At 49.1% G+C, this 22139-nt stretch overlaps 1 protein-coding gene across 9 annotated transcripts in view; it reads right to left on the reverse strand.

Moving 5' to 3' along the window:
* LAMB3 (laminin subunit beta 3) overlaps positions 1-22139 on the reverse strand; it is a 144705-nt gene that overhangs the window by 23323 nt on the left and 99243 nt on the right. For 3 of the 9 annotated variants that reach the window (XM_081025839.1, XM_081025842.1, XM_081025843.1), the window contains 4 exons: positions 13862-14020; positions 10888-11334; positions 9503-9567; positions 8545-8699 (listed from right to left, as the gene is read on the reverse strand). In XM_081025839.1, coding sequence (XP_080881965.1) covers positions 8545-8699; positions 9503-9530 — 183 coding nt within the window. In that variant the 5' untranslated portion in view covers positions 9531-9567; positions 10888-11334; positions 13862-14020. Of the gene's footprint in view, positions 1-8544; positions 8700-9502; positions 9568-10887; positions 11335-11576; positions 11906-12715; positions 12895-13861; positions 14021-14186; positions 14879-22139 lie in introns of those variants that run through there. The other 6 variants (XM_081025836.1, XM_081025840.1, XM_081025837.1 and 3 more) reach the window with 5 other exon arrangements.

Consider the following 22139-nt stretch of genomic DNA (forward strand, 5'->3'; position numbering starts at 1 on the left):
TTATATTAATTTTTGCTCCAAAAGACACATTAGGGCATATTTTCAGGGCATGTCTTATTTTTTCATGTGCAACAATCTACATTTATTCAAATACAGTCATGTCATCTTCTTCTGGAACATCGTCATAACATAGTAAATGCGTCCATTTGGCTGACGATCTTAACTGGGGCTTATTTTTGGGGTAGGTATTATTTTCGAGAAATACAGTATTTAAGCCTCACAACAACCCTATGTGGTAAGTAGCATTATTCCCATTTTACATATGAGAATGCTGAGGTTCAAAGAGGCTACGTGACTTTCCTATTGACTGATAGCCAGTGTTAGCACCAGCACCAGAGAGGGTCCTTTCCCTCCTCTCCTCTCCTCTCCTCTTCTCTCCTCTCCTCTCCTCTCCACTCCTCTTCTCTCCTCTTCCTTCCCCTCCCCTTCCTCCCTCTCTCCCTCCCTCCCTCCCTGTCATCCTGTCATCCTCTCATTTCCGCTAGGTAACCAGCTGAATGCACAGTCATCCTGGGAAGCATGGTAAAGGGGGAGAAATCCTGTCTCACCCAAGGGCTTGTCTGATCCTGAAGCTGACCCTGGGGGAGGCCATGGCACAGAACACACCTTGGGAAGAAAGCCAGCTTCTCAGGTTGACCCAGCTCAGTTAACACAGAGACTGCAGAAGTGTCAGTGGCTGAAATAAATACCTGAGCACTTAGAATAATTCCTTTCTGGGCAAAAGAAGCTTCTAGCTGGAATCTGACTCTCCTCCAGAATCCTATTTTGGTCCCTGGCAGTGAGCATGCCCTTCTCCCCACTCTGCCCAGCCTCTCAGGGGCAAACTTTTCCACTCCCCATCCTGTCTGCACTCAGCACATGTCCCACAGAGAGACAAGAGCCAGCTGCCTTCCGGTGTCCTGTCACCAGAGCCCTCTCCCCAGCCCTGCTGGGGGCTGATCCCAGCCTGCTCCCTGGCCAAGAGCGTGCCAGAAACAAGGCTCTTTCTTTGGGCCATGGGACATAGGATCTAGAACAGTTCAAGCCGGGATTGTGGAAATGCCCTTGATATTCCCAAATGATGGAATATTATGTAGTCATTAGAGAAATATGGGGGAAATGCTCACATTATAATGTTTTATGCAAAAAAATTGGAAATAAACATGCATACATCATGCTCTCAAAAATACATTTTTAAAGAAATGGGAAATGTTTGGAAGAAAATATATCAATATGTTAAACTGATATGCCTGTTTTCCATATGAAATGACTAATATTCAGTCATTTTTACCTATAAAAATGGCAACTGCATGCAGTTTAACCTAATATCTCTGGGAAATGGCATTACAGGTAAATTTTTCCCTTCCTTGTTATTTTTTAATAATTTAAAACTTTTATACTTCGGGCATATATTAACTCTTATGCTCAGGAAAATAGTCATTATTGTAAAATAAACAAATTAAAAATGTCCCAGGTATTTAGTATAGGCTTGTCACCCTGCTTCCTCCCCCAGTCTTCAGTCTGGGGGTACCCATGCTTTCATCACCTTCCTTCCACATGTACAGGCACTGACGGAGGGATCCGTTGGCCGCGTGCACTTAAGCGTACGTGCCGCTTATCACAGTAATATGGCGAAAGGAGGAATTCATCGCAATCCTTACAGACAGGCAACGCTGGCAGCCTTGGGACAGGTATTTTAAGCAGCTCTGCTTGTCAACTAACTGGCAGGATGGAGGTCCGAAATAAAATGGCTTATGGCAGAAGCCCAGGTGAAGACAAGCTGCTAGCTTCTTGTTTCCCTTTGAGCCTCAGTTTCCCTTTCTATTTTAGTCTTGTATGCCTCTATGTAGTATGTGAATAAGTGTGTGTGTGTGTGTGTGTGTGTGTGTGTGTGTGTGTGTGTGTGTGTGATTCTCAACGTGAGGCTCTTCCCCTGGTGTGTGTTCCATGCCTCTGTCTCTCCCGGAGATGAAAGCTCTCAGCTGCAGCTACCTCCCTCTCCGGGGTCATTTGGCCAGCATTCCTCTGGCTGTCCTACCTCAGAGACATGGCATTATTATCAATCCAGCCTGTCAGGCCTCCAGCCAGTTTGGCTCCTGCTTGCTCTCCATCTGGAAAGGCTGAGCCTCTTCCCCTATCCTAGAGCCTTCTAGAAGCTTAGCTCAATCTGGCCAGAAGACAAACCCTCCCAGAGAGCTCAGGGAGGGCAAAGGAGAGCCTGAATCACAGTGGAGAGGGGTGAAAAAAAGGAAGGTGAGGCAAATCAAAGCTCTGTGTCTTTGTAGAACACAGAGCTAATTCTAGGGGGAAATAGGAAAACAGGGTGTGGTTATACATGGCCCAGCTCCCTCCCAGGAGCAAGCCAGAGGTCACCTGTGTCCATGTAAGGGGCTACCATCAGGGTCATGGCTGCCAGCCAGGGCCCAAAGAAAGAAAGCCAGGACCAAAAAAAAAAAAAAAATCCAGTTCCCTGAAAGAAAAAACATGCCCTCCACTTCAGCTTCCTCATTGGTAAAATGCAGGTGTGGGTGGAGGTAATGAACTTCCTCCTTGCTCTAATGCGCTATTAGAATTCTCCCCTACTCCAGCTTATCAGCTCAAAAGTTAGGCACTCCAAACAAGAATGCAAAGGAAGCAAGAGAAATAGAAGACATTGGCCAGACACTGTACTTGGAGAAACACTTCCCAGCCAAGCGGACAGGGGAAGAGGCTATGGTCAGTACGGCCTCTGTGAGACCCCACTGGCATTCACAAGCCTCACCACTTCTACGTCAATGGATGTAGCCAGCAAAGGTCAAATGTCAGGGCCTGCTGTGGGGCCGGGTGGGAGGACAGCCCCAGTGCTATGAGGTACTTTTCTTTTTTAATTCATTTTTAATTTTTTTTTAAATTCCAGTCTCAATGTGGCCTCTTTTTTATATTCTTAGTTACACGGTTTCTCTTCAGCTGGTCTTCGGATGATTCTTGAGGTTGAATGTTCTATAATTTATCTGTAATTCTGGTGTGTTCCTGGGATGCAGTGGGCACAGCGTTTACCTAATCCTCCATCTTGGACCCTCTCCCTATGAGGTACTTCCAATATATTCTTCCTCGTCATGAGGTAACATCTTGCACCCTTAACTCTGCACCACCCTTACCTCCATCCACACTAAGTTCAGAAGAGTCACTTTCTGAAGCTGAGTATAGCAACGATGTAACCACACACCTAAAAATTATACAGTACCAGGCTCTTTCCTGAGCACAGTACATACGTTACCTCATTTCATGCTTCCCAAATCCCTGAGGTAGGTATATTACATTAAACGGTGGGTACCCTCATTTCACAGATTAGGAGAGCAAGTCTTGGAGAAGTTAAGAAGTGTGTCCAAGTCATAGAGTTAGGAAGAGAGGAAGCAGGGATTTCTGTCCCAGGCTAGCTGGCTCCAAACTTTCTTGTCCTGTTATGATTCAAGGGACACAGTGGTCACTTGCAAGGACTAGAACTGGTTGGTAAGATGCTCTCTCTCTTCTCCCCGGGAAAGGGCAGCCTCAACCCCAGCCTGGACATCTACAAAAAGGTGTCCCCCTAGACCTGAGTGCAGAGTTGTTTGTGTGCCCAGACTTCTACAGGCTCGACCAGTCACAATGGTTCCTACGGGCCCTGATGACAAAGAAGCAAGGTAGGTCTGTAAGACATTGCCCAGAGGCTTCTAGGGACCTGAACCCCAGGAGAAATGGGGTGAGAGTTCAGGCCACAAAAGCTGTGAGGCCACCCAGGTTTGTGTCCAGGCTTTGCCATCACAGCTTTCCCCTCGCTTCTCCCCTTTCAGCTCCACAAGCCATTCCCCAGCCCATAACAACCAGGACCCAAGAATCTCACATTCCACCAACCCAAGCTTTGCTTCCCTCTGATAGCAACTCTTCGCCAATGTCCCTTTCCATTTTCTTCCTTCTCCTCTAAACTTACTCATCCTGGGTCTTACTCTCTTGGGACACTTTGCAAAAGCCACAGCTAATTTTCTCATAAGCAAACCCTTTCTGAGATATAAACGGTTGATAATAGATTGATATATGGTGCTTTTCCCAAGAGTATTTGCATTTTAAACAATCAACTCAACAATGCTTCATTCAAAAGAGTGAACCCCCAGTGGTAGGAGCTTTGGGAGTTTCAGACCTGCTGAGAGCTTCTGGAGAACAGGAGGACATATATTTTGGTCAGAGACAGGTTCAAAGTCCTCTGAGAGGAAGGAGGATGAGAATCTTAAGACATATATGAATGTGCTCTGACTACACATTAGCCATGACAAAGGTCAAGAAAACAGACAATCATCAAAATAAGGCAATGGTTGTTGGGTGTGTGTGTGTGTGTGTGTGTGTGTGTGTGTGTGTGTTGGGGAGGAGTAGCTATCAACTGGCTACTGCTCCGCAGCTTGTTTCCAAGCGATAAAAATGACAGCTGTTTGGTTTACACAGCTAATTAACTTGAGGAATGTACTATGCAAGACTGTTATTAAGGCAACTGGGTAATTAAGTTTTCCCCTGTGAAGGAAAAAAGTGGGGGATAAATAAAGCATTTGGGGGAGCAGACACAACATTGCAGAGGCACTGTCAGGAGCAGAAATAGGGTTGGAAAGCTTCCAGGTGAAGTCGGAGAGTTCCTGAGGAGCGTATACCAGCCCAGAGACAAGCAAAGGGCTCAGCCCCTGCCACTGCTCATCTGAGAGACCATGGGGGACCCTCAAGGGCTCACACACAGCCCAGCCACCTCCAAGAAGCTGGTGGGCGGTGATGCTAGAGACGGACAAATGTAAAGGCTGACTATCCCCACTTGTTCATTTCATAAATTGGGGAAATGGGGGAGAAGTCATGACCTTTGTAAGGTCACATTTCTATTCTAAGTGTCAGAGCCAGGACCAGAACTAGAGTGTCCATCCCAGTAGGGCTGACTTCGCCAACCATGAGTGCCTCCAAATCAGACGGGTAGTGGTCATCTTGAAAGCAGAGAGTGGGCTGGCCCAAGGACGGGCTAATTTCAGCAAGTCTGTGAGTGTGTTCCCTGATCAGGGATGAAATTCTCAGAAATGTCATTCAAAGATAGGATGGCCTCTGCATGCAGACACAAGTCCCTGGAGGTCGGTGTGGGAGGGGGGCGAAACAATTGGCATCTTCCAGACACCATGCCAGTCGTCATATGGCTTGTTCCTTTATACAGTCCTCACAACAACTTGTTGAAATGGGTCTACCACTACTCCCATTTTTCAAGTGAGGACCTGGGGCTCAGGGAAAACACAGAAGAGGACAAAGGCAGGGACCTGTCACAGACATTGTCATTCATGCTTGAGCTTTAGGGGCCAACAGTGCAGTGAGTTGACCCAGGGGTCATCTAGGAGCTGAAAGAAAGAGAGCAAGGAGACACAGGGAAACTGCAGCCTCAGGCCATTTAAGTAAAGAACTGCCTGGGTTCAGTCCCAGACAGTTAATGTGGAGTCAGGGCTGGCAAGGCCAGAAGGGCAAAGGTAGGCATGTGGAAGGTACATTAGGCACAGCTGGCCAAGGCCGATGTCCACGTAAGGGACCCAAAACCCACAGAAGCATGCCCTCAAGGCCAATAGGATTTAGCCACTGAGACAAAATTAGACAGAGGCGGTAACATGCCAACAGGCAGACTGGCCCACAAAGAAGGAGAACGGGAGCTGGGAGAGACAATTCTGGAACTGGAAGCAGTCCCTACTGCTCCTGCAATTCCCATGGCACTGAGTCCCCGCGAGTGGCGGGGGGTGGGGGGGGGATAGTGAGCATTGCAGAAATGTCCAAGGTCATAAATCACCATTGCACTTGCATTCGTGCCACATCAGTAGGCGGGCAGCAGGTGCTGGGTGGTTTGTACTGAGCTCAGGGCTCGCCATGTCACCCGTGTATGGAAATAGAGCAGAGGCACTAAGCCAGAGGCTTTGACTTAGGAAGGTGTGCACATAGGGATGGGGGGGTGGCGAGGGGTGAGGGGGCGGGGGGGCGGTGTGGGGTCAGTAGGGGTGCAGCTCTGCGTGATGCCCCCTCATCCCCACTGGGGCCGCCGCCCACCATCCCTACTCAGAAAACTCCTGTGTGTTTCCATTAGAAATCTGGGGTCCCAGCACACACTTAAACCCTCCCAATGGCTCCTGGGGATAACAAGAGCCACCTCATGGAGTACGCTGAAAATTAAATGAGGTAATTTATATAAAACTCTTAGTATGATGCCTGGAACACATAATATGTGCTCAACAAATTACAGTTGCTATAATATTTAATAATAAAATAAAAATAATAAATGAAACGTAAAAACTGAAATTGGAACTCAGCAGAGTTAAATCTGGCTTCCTAATTTTCATCACCCAGGCACCACCACACCTGGGCAGGGTTCGGAGTACGTCTGTACGGAGGGACTGTCTGTGCCTTTAGAGCGTGTGTTCCTGGCTGGCAACCAGTAGCCTCTAGGTTACATGGGTAAGGGAGACGGAAAGCAAAATCAGACAAGACAGGGATGTGGAAGGCAGGGGAAAAGAAGCTCCTTCTCAGAAGTCAGCTCATCCCCAAAGAAAGCTGACACAAGGAGTGACCCTAAAGTTCATTTCATCTAACACTCGCTCACGAGTAGGAAAGCGGGACTTAGAGAAGGGTATTATCTGGCCCAAGATCTCACCCCAAGTGAGTGGCAGACCTGGGGCTACATCCTGCACCCAAGATGCCCTATCCTTTACTCTTTCCAAGAGGTTCCATGGATTTACAGAAAAAGGAAAAAAAAAAATGAGAGCCAATACTTCCCAATTTTCACTGCAGCAAAATAGCTGAGATTTATCCATCCCTAGGGTTGCAAAAGTCTAGACTTCTCTTTTGCAAGCACCCTGTGTTTTACTCTGGTGAGGTAGGCTTAAAAGCAGGGGAGGCAGTTGGCTCTCTGGGGCATCTGAGAGAGGCAGAGGGCAGGCCAGAACGAAGCCCCAAAGCCCCACGCCTCGCGGGAGAGAGGCTATGAAGGCAGGGCCAGGGCCCAGGGGCGCCCAGCACTGGGGCCTCTGACCTCTCCTTGCTTTCCCTCCCAGAAGGCAGGTCAGCCTGAGGAAGGGAATCTCAGGTCTTCCCGAACCTTTTAGACACGGCTCAGTGCCACAAAGCTCTGAGGGCGTATGGGAAGGGGGCAGCTAGAAATCATTCTATTGCCCAGAAAGCTCAATACTGCCAGGCCCCTGATGTCTGTGGAGTAATCTGGGCCCATGGGGAGGACTGGCCTGGTGCCGGCCATCTTACCCAACACTGTCAAATGGGCTTTCTTTCCCACATCCAAGTGGGTGAGATGCAGAAGCCACAGCCATCTCCGCCTAGTACCTCCAAAGCCACGACCGAGGACTATCCGTGATTAAAAGTTGCCAAGAGAACATTGGGGACTGTAAGGACAGTGAGCCCCAGTGACAGTATCAGATATATCACCATAGTCCCGAGGGCAGTCTGGAAAGAGGAAACCGCAGACAACCCAAGTCTCCGTCATGGCAATCAATCTCTCACTCCCTTGCTGTCTTTGTCTCTCTCTCCCTTTTTTCCCCTCAAAGGCTGCAGAGACTCAGGGCAAACCACTCTCTCACCCCTTTCTTTGTCCAAACCTGTATTTTGAGGGTAGAAAAATGGTCCAATGAGATAGGCGGCTGGGACACAAGAAAACACTGAGGGATTTCGACCTTGGTGAACATGAGGAACAAAGACCCCAACTTTGTTGAAGGGAAAAGAAAACCAAAGTTCCTACAAAAAAAGGCAATGTAGAAGAAAAATCGCAACCTCTCTGAATAAATCAGTTGCCTATATGGGCAGTGTTAACGGACATAGTCCAAAGTGTTCCAGTTCCTGGATTCCCTTAGCTCATTTTCTTAATTATCGACTGAGTCCCCAACCTTCTTGCTAACCTCAAGTCACTCTCTCATTTATTTTACTGATCTATGCGCTTTCACAACAGTTTGACTGTTTCCCACTTTGCCTGGGGTGACATGGACCAATGGAGGCTGAGAGGCAAGTTGGCTTTTCATACATGACAACCGCAGAGCATCGAAGGTAAACCCTAGCTTACGATCACGTATTCTCCTTCTGGCTCTGTCCACAGCCACACCCCAACGCTGGCCAGAGAGACAGTGGCAGTAGAGTGACTGTGGCGCAACTCAGTTCACCCTATGGCAAGACACAACCCAGCGCACACATCCCAGCTCCTGTGCTCCACCAGTCTTGACTTCAGCCACCAAAGGTGGCACGTTAGACTCTACATACAAAGGATCAACACTTATCTGATTGCCTATCTCCAAGACTTGAAAAACTGTCCTGCCCACGCCGAAGGGCGGAGGAAACACTCCCACTTTAGGGAGCAGAAGAGGGGAAAGAGCTATTCAGCTAACTGAGTACTCTTTCTCTTGCCCAGCCTTATACTTTTCTTGCTCCCCCTCCCCCACCGTGCATGGGGCTGGGCGTATACAAGTACACCCTAAGTATTCAGTGAGCAATGGCAGGCTCCCCCACCCCACCTACTTCGTCTTCCTCCAGCCCTGGAGGCCATGAGCTAGGGTGTACCTCGCCATAGTGGGTGCAGTAGGTCTCAGGCCTGGTCAGTCCACAGGTGGACGAAGCTCGGAGAAACCGGGTCCTCCCAATGAGCAGGTCCCCAACAGGTGGATAGCAGGCCCCGTGGGAGCAGGATTGTTGGGCACACAGGAGGCTGGGCAAGGCTGAAATCACAGGGGTGCTGGGGTTCAGTCTGGAGAGAAGAGGGTGTAGCCAGCCGCCCCAGCAGCCCCCAGGGAGGCAGACTTTGACCAGACGAGACCCTATCCTGCTCCCACTCGCTGGTGATGCTGATGCCTGCATCCCGGGGCTGTTAGGTAAAAAAGCTGACTTCATATTCTGCAACTCCCAACTGAAAAAAGAAGGTGACACACTGGAAACCAAAGCCCATGGGTGCTCCTGAAACGTGGCGTCCCAGTGTGGCGTTGAGAACCAAGCTCCCGGCACATGCCTGGCCACCAGCATGCGGTCCACAACTGTCCTCAGTGACAGCGTGGCCTCCACCCACAGGTCAGAGGAGGGCTGGCTGCTGCCATCTGTGAATATTGGGAGAGACCTGCATTCTTTCTGCTCCTTTGTCTGCAAAGTTGACCCAACCACACCATGTGAGTGCCCCGTTGCAATTCACAGGGAAATCGAGAGCTCAAGCCTCGATGACGCTGGAGCCAGCTTGTGTGGGAGAGGGTGGGAAATAAACTGTGCAGGGCACCTGGGGAACCACCAACCACTCTCAGGCAGGAGTAAGAAGATACTTGGGGGCCTCGCAAGAGAGACAGAAAAGTATCTTCCCCAAAGGCCTAAGGGATCAGAGAAAGCTCATGGGTGTCCCAACTAAACAAGTGTTCCAAACGCCAGGATTACAGGGTGACAAGGTAATGCTCACACTTTGGCTAACTGTCCTCATCCCCATCCACTGTCAGCTTCCTGCTATATGACAAGGCTTGGAAGGATCGGAGGGGATACCTACCGAAACACAGGAGAAGAAAGAGCCTCATCTTCAGCCAGTGGGGTGATCCCTGGAGAGGACCTCACCTGGGACAGATCAAAGCAGCCCGTGTAAAACAGTGCAAACCCCTAAGGCACACGAGCCCCATCTATTCCTGGGCTCATGTTTTTCCAGAAGACTTTACCTAGGACACCTCTGACCAGCAGGTATATTTGTAGCCAAAACTTTGGAATATGCCAGAGCCCTGGACCCCTGGCCCAATGAGCATGGGACTCAAGGGTGTTCTGGAAAAATGCCATCCCCTCCCATACGTCAGCTTCCTCATCTGAAATGGAAGGGAGGAGGCTCGCCTGGTCCTGCCCGCAGAGTCATAAGGACCAGGTGGGGAGCAGGAAACTACCGGCCCTTTGCAGGAGAGGAGCTGGAGAGGCCTGAGGCCTTATTGCTGCCCAAGAAAGAGGTCTGTCCTTTCTCAGGGCCTGTCCCAGCCTACAGGCCCAAAGGTGAGCAAGTCAAAGTGGCTGAGGGTCTGGAGGTGAGCCCTCCCTGCCATTGGCATGGTCTCCGATCCCACCAAGGGCCACCCCAAGGGTAAGGCTGTGGTGGCCACAACTCTGGGCAGTGGCCAGCTGGAATGTGATGGGGAGAGAGGCAGGCCGGGCAGTCTTTGAAAAGTGAGGATTTCCTGAACTGGAAGCAGCCCAGATGCCTCTAATTATGGGCTGAGGCTGAGCAGGTTGGAGGGGGCGAGGAGGCCACAGATTCTGAAGGAGGCTGGGGATGGATACTCGGAGGGTCCCTGTTCGTGCAGCGACCACCTCTGCCTTGAACTGTTGCTCGCTCTGCTCCAGCGACAGCCGCAAAGTTGTTTGGCTGAGCTGGGGGGACATGGGATTGGCAATGCAGGGGCAGAGAGGGAACTGGGGCTCTCCTGGCGTCTTTATATCATATATCCTTACACTTTGAAATCCTTCCTTCCAATCAGCTCCCAGAAGAGTCAGGGGCCCAGAGAAGACAGGTGGCCTGAGTTCCTGCAGCCAGTCATGGCCTAAGAGGGAAACCCATCTCCTGGCTCTCCTTCAGTGCTGTCTCTGCCCTCCTACCCCGGAACTGGGCATTCTGAGCAGCCTTAGAAGAGCCCTGGCGGGGCCAGCCCACCCTTTCCACTTCTCTTTGTGCTCAGCCCTGATCTGAACCTGCTTTCTTCCAAGTCACTGAGATGCTTATCAGATGTGAAAAAGCAATCCAAACCTGGGCACACATTTAACCTAGCCTTTGCAGCTGACTCGCTCAGGTGAGCTCACAGGAAGAGGAAGAACTGGGCCTGCAACCAGGCCCCAGACACCCAGAGTACAGCCCTTCTCCCTGCCCAGCCCCCACCAGGCAGGGGAAGGCAGGTAACATACCTGGCTCCGTGCTGTTGCTGTTCTTTCTCCAGATGGCCTCTCTGAGAGCACCCCTTGAATGTGGGGGGTCCCCTCTTCTGGCTCCCAGGTTTTAAACAACGGCTTTACCTCTGGAGACTCCCACTGCAGGGCGGGTCTCAGGAATCTGGCGGCGGGCACGCCCATCTGCCGTCACTGCACCCCCACCACACCCCACCCCCAGGACAGGACTGGGCAAGTGGGTCGCTCCCAGAGGCTTCACAGCAAGCCCGGCCGTGCGGGCCTGCCTGTGGGTGCGATGAGAGGTAAAGGGGGGCACTGCAAACTGAAAGCAACAGGCAAATGTTTGTGATCCTTCCACACCAGGATCCAGAGGGTGGGAAGGGTGCTGGCATTTGTGACGGGCACTGTCCTTGGCGTTTTCCCCAGGCCCGTAGGGGTCAGCTTCCTCTTGTGTCCTGGACCACCCTGGACAGAAGACCAAGCAGAGGATACAAAAAGCCGGGCTTGTATATAGGGTCTTACAGCCCCAGACCTGTCACCAGGCTAGAAGGTGAGGAGAAGACCCAAACATCCAGGAGACTGGAAGGCAACAGCCCCTCCCCTCCAGCAGGGAAAACAAGAACAGTGGAAAATCCCTGCTTCTCGGGGAATTTGGAGGAGCCTTAAAAGGCTACAGTTCATCAGGAAGGGGTCAGAGCCCAACTCACCCCAGGAAAGCTTAACAGGAATAAGCAGGAATCAACTCTAAATGCGTCGCCTCCGGCTCCCTCCCTGGGTTGGCAGGGAGCCCCAGGACAGGTAACTACCTGTGAGTCATTGCCCCCAGCTCAGGAGGGCTGGTGTGCTAGCCTCTCCCTCCCGGGGCAGGAATGCTCGCCTGCAGGGCCAGAAAACAGACCTGACCACAAGTGGTACAAGGCAAGGCTGAAGCCTAACTGGACAGATCTGCCCTGGCCCCCCCACCAGGCCTGGGAACACAGCTTCCTTTGTGGGACCCTGGGCAGGCTCCTAGCTCAAGGCTACCGGGCTGAGAGCCACTGTAAATGGCAGTAACAGGTCAGATAGAAAGACTGGCCTCAGAGGACACTTTTCTCCCAGGTTAGGGCCAGAGGGCTTTAGAGCGTTCTGGAAGGCCACCCAGTTCATATCTCGGCCCTGGACAGCCTGCACTGGCACTGTTTGGGAACAGTATTGCCTCAAAGTTTCTATTTAAAGGAGACTCTTAACTAGCCATTCCTGCCTGTCAGTCTCTCCTACGCTGGATGGTCTCTGCAATAGAAGGGTTAAGCCCAAGAAATCGATTTGACCACCCTTAAGGGGAAAATGTAGAATTTTGCAGATCAAGCTGGGCATTTCGAATGCTGTTTCTAGTTTAGCTGAGACATTTAGATGGGCAGGAGAAACACTATAATTACCCAATGGGCAATCAGTTGTTTAGATGCATAATGGAAACTCCAATAACTCTTAATGTCATGGCCCCTGTAAGCATTCCAGTGAAATCTGGCTGAACTCAACAAGCTGGAGCCAGTACACGCAGCTTCTCTTCATGGGCCCTGCCTCTGCAACAAGGACACAGAGAGACACCCATCCAGTCCCCCAGAGAAAGGTCACCGCTGACACCCCTGGGTTCTGAGGCCACCCGCCTGGTCTCATTCTCTCCACTTCTCCAACTCCCTAAAGTCAAGGCTTCCAAGGTTGCTTTCAGCATCCTGGATCTGCCCACCTCTGCCCACCACCAGGAAAGAGGATGTGACACAGAACTCATTAATAGTTAACTCAACAGAACAGCAGGTGTTGTAATCCCAGATCTTCAGCCGAGGTGGGGCCAGCATGTGGTGGGCCTCACCTTTAAATCCCCCTCCTAGTCACCTCTTAGGAGGCAGAAGCCCAGTTAAATAAGCCTTTGGTGTTTCCGACATCACAGGCTGGGGCAGGTCCAGGGAGTGGTTTAGCCTCTCCAGAGGGAAATGACAATTGCTCTGTTTGGGCCCCCCACGTACTCCTGGCCAAGTCCAGATGTTGCTTCTGCAGAACCCAAGAATAGCCCAGTCAGCCTCACTTCTTGGGGATACTGATCACACCCCCGTGCAGGTCTAGCCCCCGGCTCCCCTGGGCTACATGGCCCAGGCCAAGGCTTTGAACTTCAGAACCCTATCTGTTCAGACACAAGAAGCCTAAAATAGAACCAGAGGCTGGGTTAGGACCCAGCCAGGGCTAAAGGCGAGGCTGGGGCACCACTCCAACACTGAAGCCCCCCATCTGTGTACCCTTCACTCTCTCTGCCTCCCACCACCCTGCTCTGGAGCCCTCAGCCCTCCGTGGCCCCCCTACTCATTTGAACTTATCCTCAGGAAAGTGGCTGCGAAGTCAACCTTGACTCCTGTTTCTCTTGCACCCACATCAACTTATCAGGCAATTCTGTTACCTTTCCTTCCAAGAGCAACCAGGGCTATTTCTGCCCTTCTAGCTTGGGCCTCTCTTCCCCAGACTTCTGCAATGGCCTCCCAACTGGTCTGCAACACAATAGGTCACAGCCTCCCCTGCTCAGAACCCTGCACCAGCTCCCCTCTGCAGTCAACGGCAAAGCCAAAGCCCTTAAAGAGGCCCCAAATGATATGACACCCCCCATTACTTCTCTAGAAAACCAAGACATTGCATCACCCTCACTTCCCACTCCAGCCTCATGGCCTTCTTGCTGAGCCTCTGAATTACCAGGCTGCTTCTATCTGAGGGCATTGCCCCAGCTGCTCTCTCCCCTGATGTCTGCAAGGCTAACCCTCTTACCTCTTTTAAGTCTTGGTTCAAATGCTACCTTCTGAGGCCGACTATGACCATGTTCTTCAAAAGGCGCCATACCTGTCCCACCCCTGTCCTCACCCCAGCACTCCCAGTCCCCCCTAACTTACATTATTGGTTGCTTCTGCTTTGGGTTTTTTTGTTTTTGTTTTTGTTTTGCAACACTTCCCTCCTTCTAACTAACTGTATAACTTACCTGTTCATCCTGTTTATTTTCTGTCTCTCCCCACCAGAATGGGCTGTCCAAACAGGCAAAGATTTGTGTCCAGTTAGTTGAGGACTGTTTTCCAAGCGCCTAGAAATAGTGTCTGGGACACAGCACGTGCTCAATGCTTGTAGAAGGAATGGATTCACACTGAAGGAAAAATAACCGATATCACTGAATGAGTCTCTATGCTTTTGTAGGTGTAGTTCCACTCTCAGAAGGTACCGTCTGGGCTTTCGGCCACTAGAATGGATGGCTAATAGTAGTAATTCACTCATTGGTCAGCTGTTAGGGCAGTCTCGTTTGAGGCACCTACCCTCAGATTACAAAGATGTCATCGTGTTGAGGCCTGCAGTAAGCAGGAGCCTGGGCTGCCTGTCACAGGCTTCTTCTCTGCTTGCTTCTCCATCATTCCCGGCAGTGTCTCTGAGAGGGTATGAGAGCGGCATTGGAAGCTACTGTCTCCATTATCCACGATCCACGTGTCAGGCTTAAACCATCCAAATTCCCAGGGAGATCAACCAAGATTTGATCAATGAGAGATCAAAGGGTAGGGAGCAAGGAAAGGAGGGGAAAGGGTGCAAAGGAGAACCTAGAGGTTAAGGACAAGCGAGCCTGGTCCAGGCTGTGAATGCTGGTACTGAGGTGTTGGAGAAAGGTGACTCAGGCTCAGACATCACCTGGACACAGTGAGTCATGGATGAGTGCCTGTCTGTGGGGCAGGGTGGGCTCCAGGAGTGGCCTTGGAATTTGCCATGTGACTAAAGCTGGCGTGGCCCGCCACTCCAGTACAACTGCTCAGCTGGCCAGACAATCAGTCACTCTTCTGTGTGCCTCCCCAAAACCCAGAGAGAAAGCGGGTCTGTTATGTCACTGAGCAGACAGGAACCCAGCCTCAGGCAGAGGCCTGCAGTAAGCAGGAGCCTGGGCTGCCTGTCATAGGGTGACTCTATTCCATACCCCTTTTCTCGACCCCCATTCGCACCTTCCCAACCTCAACGTCTGCCCAACGAACAACCGTGCTCACTGGCCTGGCATGAGGTCTGGGAGAAATCAGGCAGTCAGTCTAAATCCACCGCAGCTAACATTTCACCCAGTGCTCGCAGGGTGCCAGGCACTGTGCTAAGCCCTTTACAGGTACTAACTCATTTAACACCCACCATATCTCTGTAGGGCTAACGGGGGTAGACCCTTAATTATCCTTCCTTTGCAGATGAAGGTAAGGAGGCACATTTGCAATAACGTGGCCCCAGCCAGTGAGTGGTCATTTGAACCCAGACCAGTTTGCTACAGCACTCATACTCTTAACTGTTACTTCAAGCCTAAGATCTCCTATTCTCCCTGTCTCCACCCTTGGTAATCCCTGACCAGAGTCCACCTCATGTTTCCCAAACTGAATCAAGACCCAATACCTAAAAAAAAAATGCCTCTTTGAACCTTTGTTCCCACTCTGAGAGCATGATGTTGACTGGGGGCTCCTGGGAAGACAGATGCTGTGGAAACAGCCACAACAGACGCCATGAGGTGATTTTTGCTTGTTTTCCATATTGCCGGCCTCTTCTGTGTGGGCACAGAGAGAAGGTGCTGGCCTCCAGCTCCTCCTCACAGAGGCTCTGGCACGTACTTTCAGGGTTTGCCCTCATACCAACAGGAAGCTGCTCTGAGTGAGGACGTCCTGAGTGGAAACACAGAGAAAATGACCACACAAACATTACAGTGGCACGGTGAGATCACACAAAGGGCATGATGACAGGATGACACAACTTCCCCTTACCAAAGGCAGGGGGGTCCCCTCTGCTGAGGTCAGGCTCCTGGGTCACCTCAGGGGCCTCAGCAGCTTGTTCTACCTCCCAGGATACGCCCCGAAGGGTCCCCCCCACCCTCCCGAGGGGTACAGCCCAGGGCAGCCTTCAGCTTGGTGGAGTCGAATGCTGGCTCATGGCTGGCCCATGGCTGACGGGCTCCCAGAGAAAAGAGAGAAAAGGCTTGGCATTTATGCCACGGTCACTGCCCTCCCAAATTCCCTACGTCCCTCTGGCAGACAGGCCAGCTCATGACCCTGCCCTCTCCTACACCCCCAGCCACCTCTACCTCTACTGTTCAGCCAGTGCCCTCTGGGAATTAGGTTCTCGGGACCTAAGTCCAACCTCTGTGACCTTCCTGCTGTGAACTCTGGCCACCGGTTTGACATGTGGAACTGACCATGTGGCCATGGCCAAGCCTCACATGAGAGGAGAGAGACTTATACCTCAAGGGGCAACATGCAGCCACGTGGCAGTTCAGGAGCACCTGGTGAGGGAACGGCTGAGAGGGTCACGGGGAATTTGCATCATGAGACCTGCTTCTCCAGATAGCAGAGGACTGCCCCACAGGACTTTAAAATTCTATGATCCCAGAAAGGGCCATTAGAGGGACAAACAATATTTCCTAGTGTTCAAAATGGTGGTTGAGGGCTGATATGGAGACATGAGCATCTGTGGTTTGTTTGATGGGGAGGAAATGTGGGTCGGTCAGACATTGATTCATGTCTGGAATCAATGCCTCCAAAGGCTTTCAATCAGGCCTCCCTTCCGCGCCAGTAGCCACATGGGGTTTATGTGTGGATTTCAACGTATCCTAAACCCCAGACCTAGCTCCAGCTCTTCTACTCAATAGAAGTATAAAGTTGGGCAAATCCCTCTCTGGGTCTCAGTCTCATCATTCGTAAGTAAAGCTGTTGGATTTTACTAGTTCTCAACCCAGGCAGCCCCTCAGAATTACTTACAGAACTTATAAAATCATGTCCTTATGCCAGCCCCACTCAGGGACTTAACTGGCTTTCAGAGGGGCAGGGACATTCAATGTGTTTTCCAAGCTCCCCTGAAGCGCCGTCCAACGAGTGCTAGGGTGCTCTGCTCTCCAGGGCTGGAGGTTTGGGACAGCAGTTAAAAGCCTAGACTTAGGGAGAGAGAGGTAAAGGGACAAGTCTGGCTCTGCACTGCCCAGCTATGACTTTGGGCAACCAGAGCAAGTTGCCTCAGAAGGGAATAATAACAATGTAAGGGAATAGTAACAATGTAAGGGAATAGTAACAATGTAAGGGAATAGTAACAATGTAAGGGAATAGTAACAATGTAAGGGAATAGTAACAATGTAAGGGAATAGTAACAATGTAAGGGAATAGTAACAATGTACCTCATGGATCCTGGTAAACATCAAAGGAAACAATGCAGCAAACGGCCAGGCAAGGTGAGGTGAGGTGCAGTGCTCTGTAAAGGGTGTTTGTCCCCATGTGTGCGCCATACACAGGTGTTTGGGGCTATGGTCGGCAGTCTTTGTAGTTGTGCTTAACAAAAAGCACCTATCACTCCCAGGCAGATGTTTCATAGCTCACCTACCGGGCAATCAGCGGCTGGGCTGCTCCCCTCTTCCTCCCAGGGGGGCCCCAGGTCCCAACCCGAGAATCTGTGCTTTGTGCATTTCACTCTGTTCTGTAGGAGCCATGACCTGGACCAGAGGGGGCACTCAGGGGGCAAATCGAGCTCCCCTAGTAGGGTGATGCTTCTGGCCTTTCTGAACAGGGAAGGTCAGCGGGTGGGGGTGGGAGAAGTGTTTACACAGGACAGAGGGTGGAAGAGTTAGCGTAAGCATGACGTTGTTTTACAGCCTTCAAGCATTAGTAAAACCAGAGTCCAACACCTGATAAAGATAGGAGTCAAAGCCTGTCTGGACAGCAAGTTTATTACCTAGCTCAGGGCAGTTGCCCAGCAAGTCTGAGAGCCACAGAGAAGACACATTTTCTTTTCCTCGGGCCTCTGCTTACACAGATCAAAGTCTGGTCAATATCTCATCAGACAAGGGTGTTGAGTCCTTATCTAATCTAATTCCTTCTCCTTAAAACATCATTCACAACTCGCTATCTTCTGATCCAAAATACTGATAAAGGGGTTTTAATAACCTGGGAAAATGTTTATGAGATATGGTTAACTGGGGGGAAAAGTAAGAAAACAAATGTGCATCAAATCTACTTCAAAGAAAAAAATACTCAAAAAGAAGACGGGGAGAGAATATCCAAAGTGCTAATATTTCCCATCTGTTTATATTTCTCTGTATGTTCCCATCTTCCACAATGAGCATATTTTACTAGAATGATCAGTACAAGTAAAAAGTTTCAGGGGAGGAGAGTGATTTTTGTCCACCAACTCCTTCCTTCTTTGCCCTGAACCCCTTCCACCCTACCCACAGACTACCCAAGAATTTGCTACAGATTTCTAAATCATTGTAGATTTTGTAAGACACAGTTTCCCCTTTTTAAGAAGTACGGTATTGCTTCTTTGGGGGTTGTTATATTTCTTTTGTCAAGAAAGCAATTAGCACAGTTTCTCAATAAACCTACGTACTAAATGTGTGTGGAAGGAAGGAAAGACCAGGAGGGAGGAAGGGCAGAACATGTCATATAAGGAACTACCAGACCTTATCTTCCTGCTTGTGTGTCTTAGGGCAAACCAAAAAGAAAGAAGAGAGTCAGTTCTCATTTACCTATATTTTAAGGTGAAAGAGGAAGTGAGGACAACTAACCTTTTTATTCTCACCCAAATTTGTCACTTCCATGCAACTGTCCCGGGATAATGACACCTACTTCTGAACTTTCCCATTGCTTTTTCGGAAATCTGTATACCCAGCAACTCCTAGTGTTCAAGTACAAATAAGCATTTGTGGTCATAACTGTGAGATTATATCTCTATCTCGTGTGTACACTGCCTCCAACAAGAGGCCACAGCTCCGTATAGCAAGGACTGCCAGATAAAAGACAGGTATCCCAGTTAAATTTGAAACTCAGATAAACAAGGAATAGCTGGTTAGTCTAAGCAGACCCCAAATATTGCATGGGACATATTTATAGTAAGATAGTCGTTATTTATCTGATATTCTAATTTTACTGGGCTCCTTGTATAATATTTTTATTTGCTGAATCCCCCAACCTTACTTGTGTGTTGTTCAGCCATTCCCATGACTTCCAGACTTTTCCTAACCTAATCATCTTCCTCTAGAAATTTCCCCATCTGTCAATAATCTTCCTAAAACTGATGCTTAGAAGTGAACACAGGTGATGCCTGACATCTGGGCATGGGTCCCTTTACCAAAGACCACTTGAGCTGAAGTATTGAGAACTAAACTAACAGTGTAGGGTTGGACATAATCCCTGCTTCATCTAGAGATTACGTGTGTGCTTCCCTGGGCATTATAGGCTGTATTTACTCCTTTGTTTAAATATAACTCCAGAAAGAAATAGTTATATATTACCCTGAAAGGACAGAAGGGAACAAAATATTTTTCATTCTTCCTATCTACCGTGTTTCCCCGAAATAAGACCTAGCCGGACCATGAGCACTAATGTGTCTTTTGGAGCAAAAATTAACATAAGACCCGGTCTTATTTACTATAAGATATAAGATATTTTACTTACAGCATAAAATAAGACTAGGTGTTATATTAATTTTTGCTCCAAAAGACGCATTAGAGCGGACTGTCCGGCTAGGTCTTATTTTCGGGGAAACACGGTATAAGGCACCATTCTATCTCACCGAAGCATCACAGCAGCCCTTTAAGATGCCTCTTTGAGGGAGATATTATTCCTCTGTTTTACACTCTCAGCTTTATTAAGTAGTCGATACAAGGTTAAAGTGTTATGAAGATGCCCCCGCCCCCTGCTGATTCATTTCGCTAGCCCTAACCCCAATGTGATGGTATTAGGAGGTGCGGGCCTTATAGAATGATTAGGTTTAGATGAGGTCATGTGGGTGGAGTCCCCATAACGGGATTAGTGCCCATCTAAAAAAAGGAACAAACACCAGAGGACACAGCAAGATGGAAACTGTCTGAAAGCCAGGAAGCAGGCTCTCACCAGGAACCCAGTCGACTGGCATCTTGATTCTAGATTTCTAGCCTCCAGAACTATGAGAAATAAAGTCTGTTGCTTAAGCCGCCCAGTCTGTGGTATTGTGTTACAGCAGCCTGAAGTGATAAGACACAGAACTAGTGTTTTAGTCAAGGTAGGCTAGCCTATGCTACAGTAATACATGAACCCCCACATCTCAGCCACTTAACAATACAAATGTTTATGTGTTGTTTGCAGAAACTAAAATGCAAGACAACGGTGAGTCACTCAGGGACCTCTGCCATCTTGTAGCTGCGCCAACCAGGATACCTGGCCTTCATGGTTGTAGCAGCAAGGTTAGAGGAGCATGAAGGAATTCTTCCCAGTTACTCCATGCTTCAGTTCTGAAGTGGCGCAGTCACTCTGCTTACAATCTATTGGCCAGAACTACTCACACGACTCCTAAGTGATCTCCCTATGCTCCCAGAAGAGGAAAATGAAGTACAATTTATGAACACACAGCACTGTCTACCACAATGAGTATACGGTAAAACCAGAATCCAACAGCAGATCTTGAAGCTTCCAAAGTCTATCTTAAGCAGATCTTTAAGCAGTCCTCTTTGTAGACTTGGGGGAAGAAAAAGTACGGCAAAACGACTTCTGTTCTGATGACTCTACTCCTGCCGCTGCCTCCAGCCAAATCACACCATGGACCCATACTGAGCTTATAGATACATTAATGCCTCTGTCTTTTTCAAATCAAATACTGTTAAGACAGGTTACCCTCGATCTTGAATGTGTGCCATTCTTAACGCAGGCATGCATGCGTGCACACACACACACACACACACGCACACGTGCTTTTGCACTTTTACCTATTACATTTTGTCTCAGCTTTGGCCTAGTGCCCCATTTGCTAAATTGGATTATGTATGCACTTTGACATGTACACTCTCCGTCATCTCCAGGCTAAAGTCCAGTGTCCACAGCCAGGCATTTAGGGTCCTGCTGAAAAAAGCTGCATTTTTGGCCCTAACTCACACAGCCTCCTTCACTCAAGTGCTCTCTGATCCAGCAGCTCTGCCGTTCCCTTGGCCACACTTGGGCTTGAGTCATCATCTGGCTCTGACTGTCTACGTTGCCCTCTCCACCTCTTGTATCCTTGACAAATCCTAAATCTAAGACTCATTTCAGATTCCTGAATCAGCGATGACTTCTCTGCTATTCTCTGTAAATTCTTCCTGAACTCCAGCAGCAGACCTTACTGATAGAATTCAGTTCTGTTTTGTTTGGTAAAACCTTTCTATCTCAGGTTGACATACTTATGGTTATTCAACTTTTACTTATTTTGTGATTTGTCCCCAAAACTGGATTGCAAACTCCTTGAGGACAAGAATAATTCACGGCCACTCTTTTCATCCCCTTATGGAGTGCATGACCCAGTGTTTGCACATAGTAAGTGCTCAATAAACAGATATTGAATTATTACTATGGATCCTTGGGGTAAGGAAAAACCTAACAAAAAAGTGTTCGAAGTCTATGATGCCATTAATATTACCCCATAATTCCCTCTCAAGGTAACATAGAAAGAAAATCAACCAGAAAAAGAAATATTTTTCCCCCTAAGACTGGAAACTGAGAAAATTCCTGATGAGCTAATCCACTGATCAGCTGACTTCCAAGGCCATATTTCCTATTCCATCCACCACAGCTGGTACTTGGGAATAGAAAGGCCAGAAATGAAACTGGCAGTACTTTTGGTATTTGGAACTGAAATACTGATAATGAATAGTTTTAGTTATGAAGTGAAGCAAAGAATTCACACAGCAGCTGGATAGTGACTTGGGTCATGGACTAATTTTTTTTTAAGATAGCGCTATCAGAGTATGTTTGCATGCTGATAGAATACTATAATAAAGAAGAAGAAACTGATTATTCAGGAAGAGGAGGGACCTGGCAGGAAGTTCACCCCCTATCCAAAATCTATACCCTCCTTCCTCCTTGCTAAAGATCCTCAGTGTCATTCAAGACCTCAGGGCAGCTGTCCTTTCCCCAGCTCAGAGATTAGCCTAAACCAGTGGTTCTCAAACTTTAGCACCAGAATTACCTGGAGGACTTTTTATAATGCAGACGGCTAGTCCTACATACAGAATTTCTGATTCAATAGGTTTGGGGTGGGGCTCAAGAATCTGCATTTCTCATAAGTTCTCAGGTTATGTTGCTGCGGCTGTTCCCAGGGACAACCCTTGAGATCCACTGGTCTAAGCTCCTGGTGGCAATCCTTCCCTTCATAAGTAGTTCTAGGGATGGGCACTCACCCCAGGTCGGGCCAATGAGAGGAAGTCTCTGAGGGGATCCTAGGCAAGGTTTCTTTGGCAATAAAAGAGAAAGAACAGCCTCTCTCCCTTCACT

This window comes from Rhinolophus hipposideros (assembly GCF_964194185.1).
Source record: "Rhinolophus hipposideros genome assembly, chromosome: 19".
Classification (NCBI taxonomy): domain Eukaryota; kingdom Metazoa; phylum Chordata; class Mammalia; order Chiroptera; family Rhinolophidae; genus Rhinolophus; species Rhinolophus hipposideros.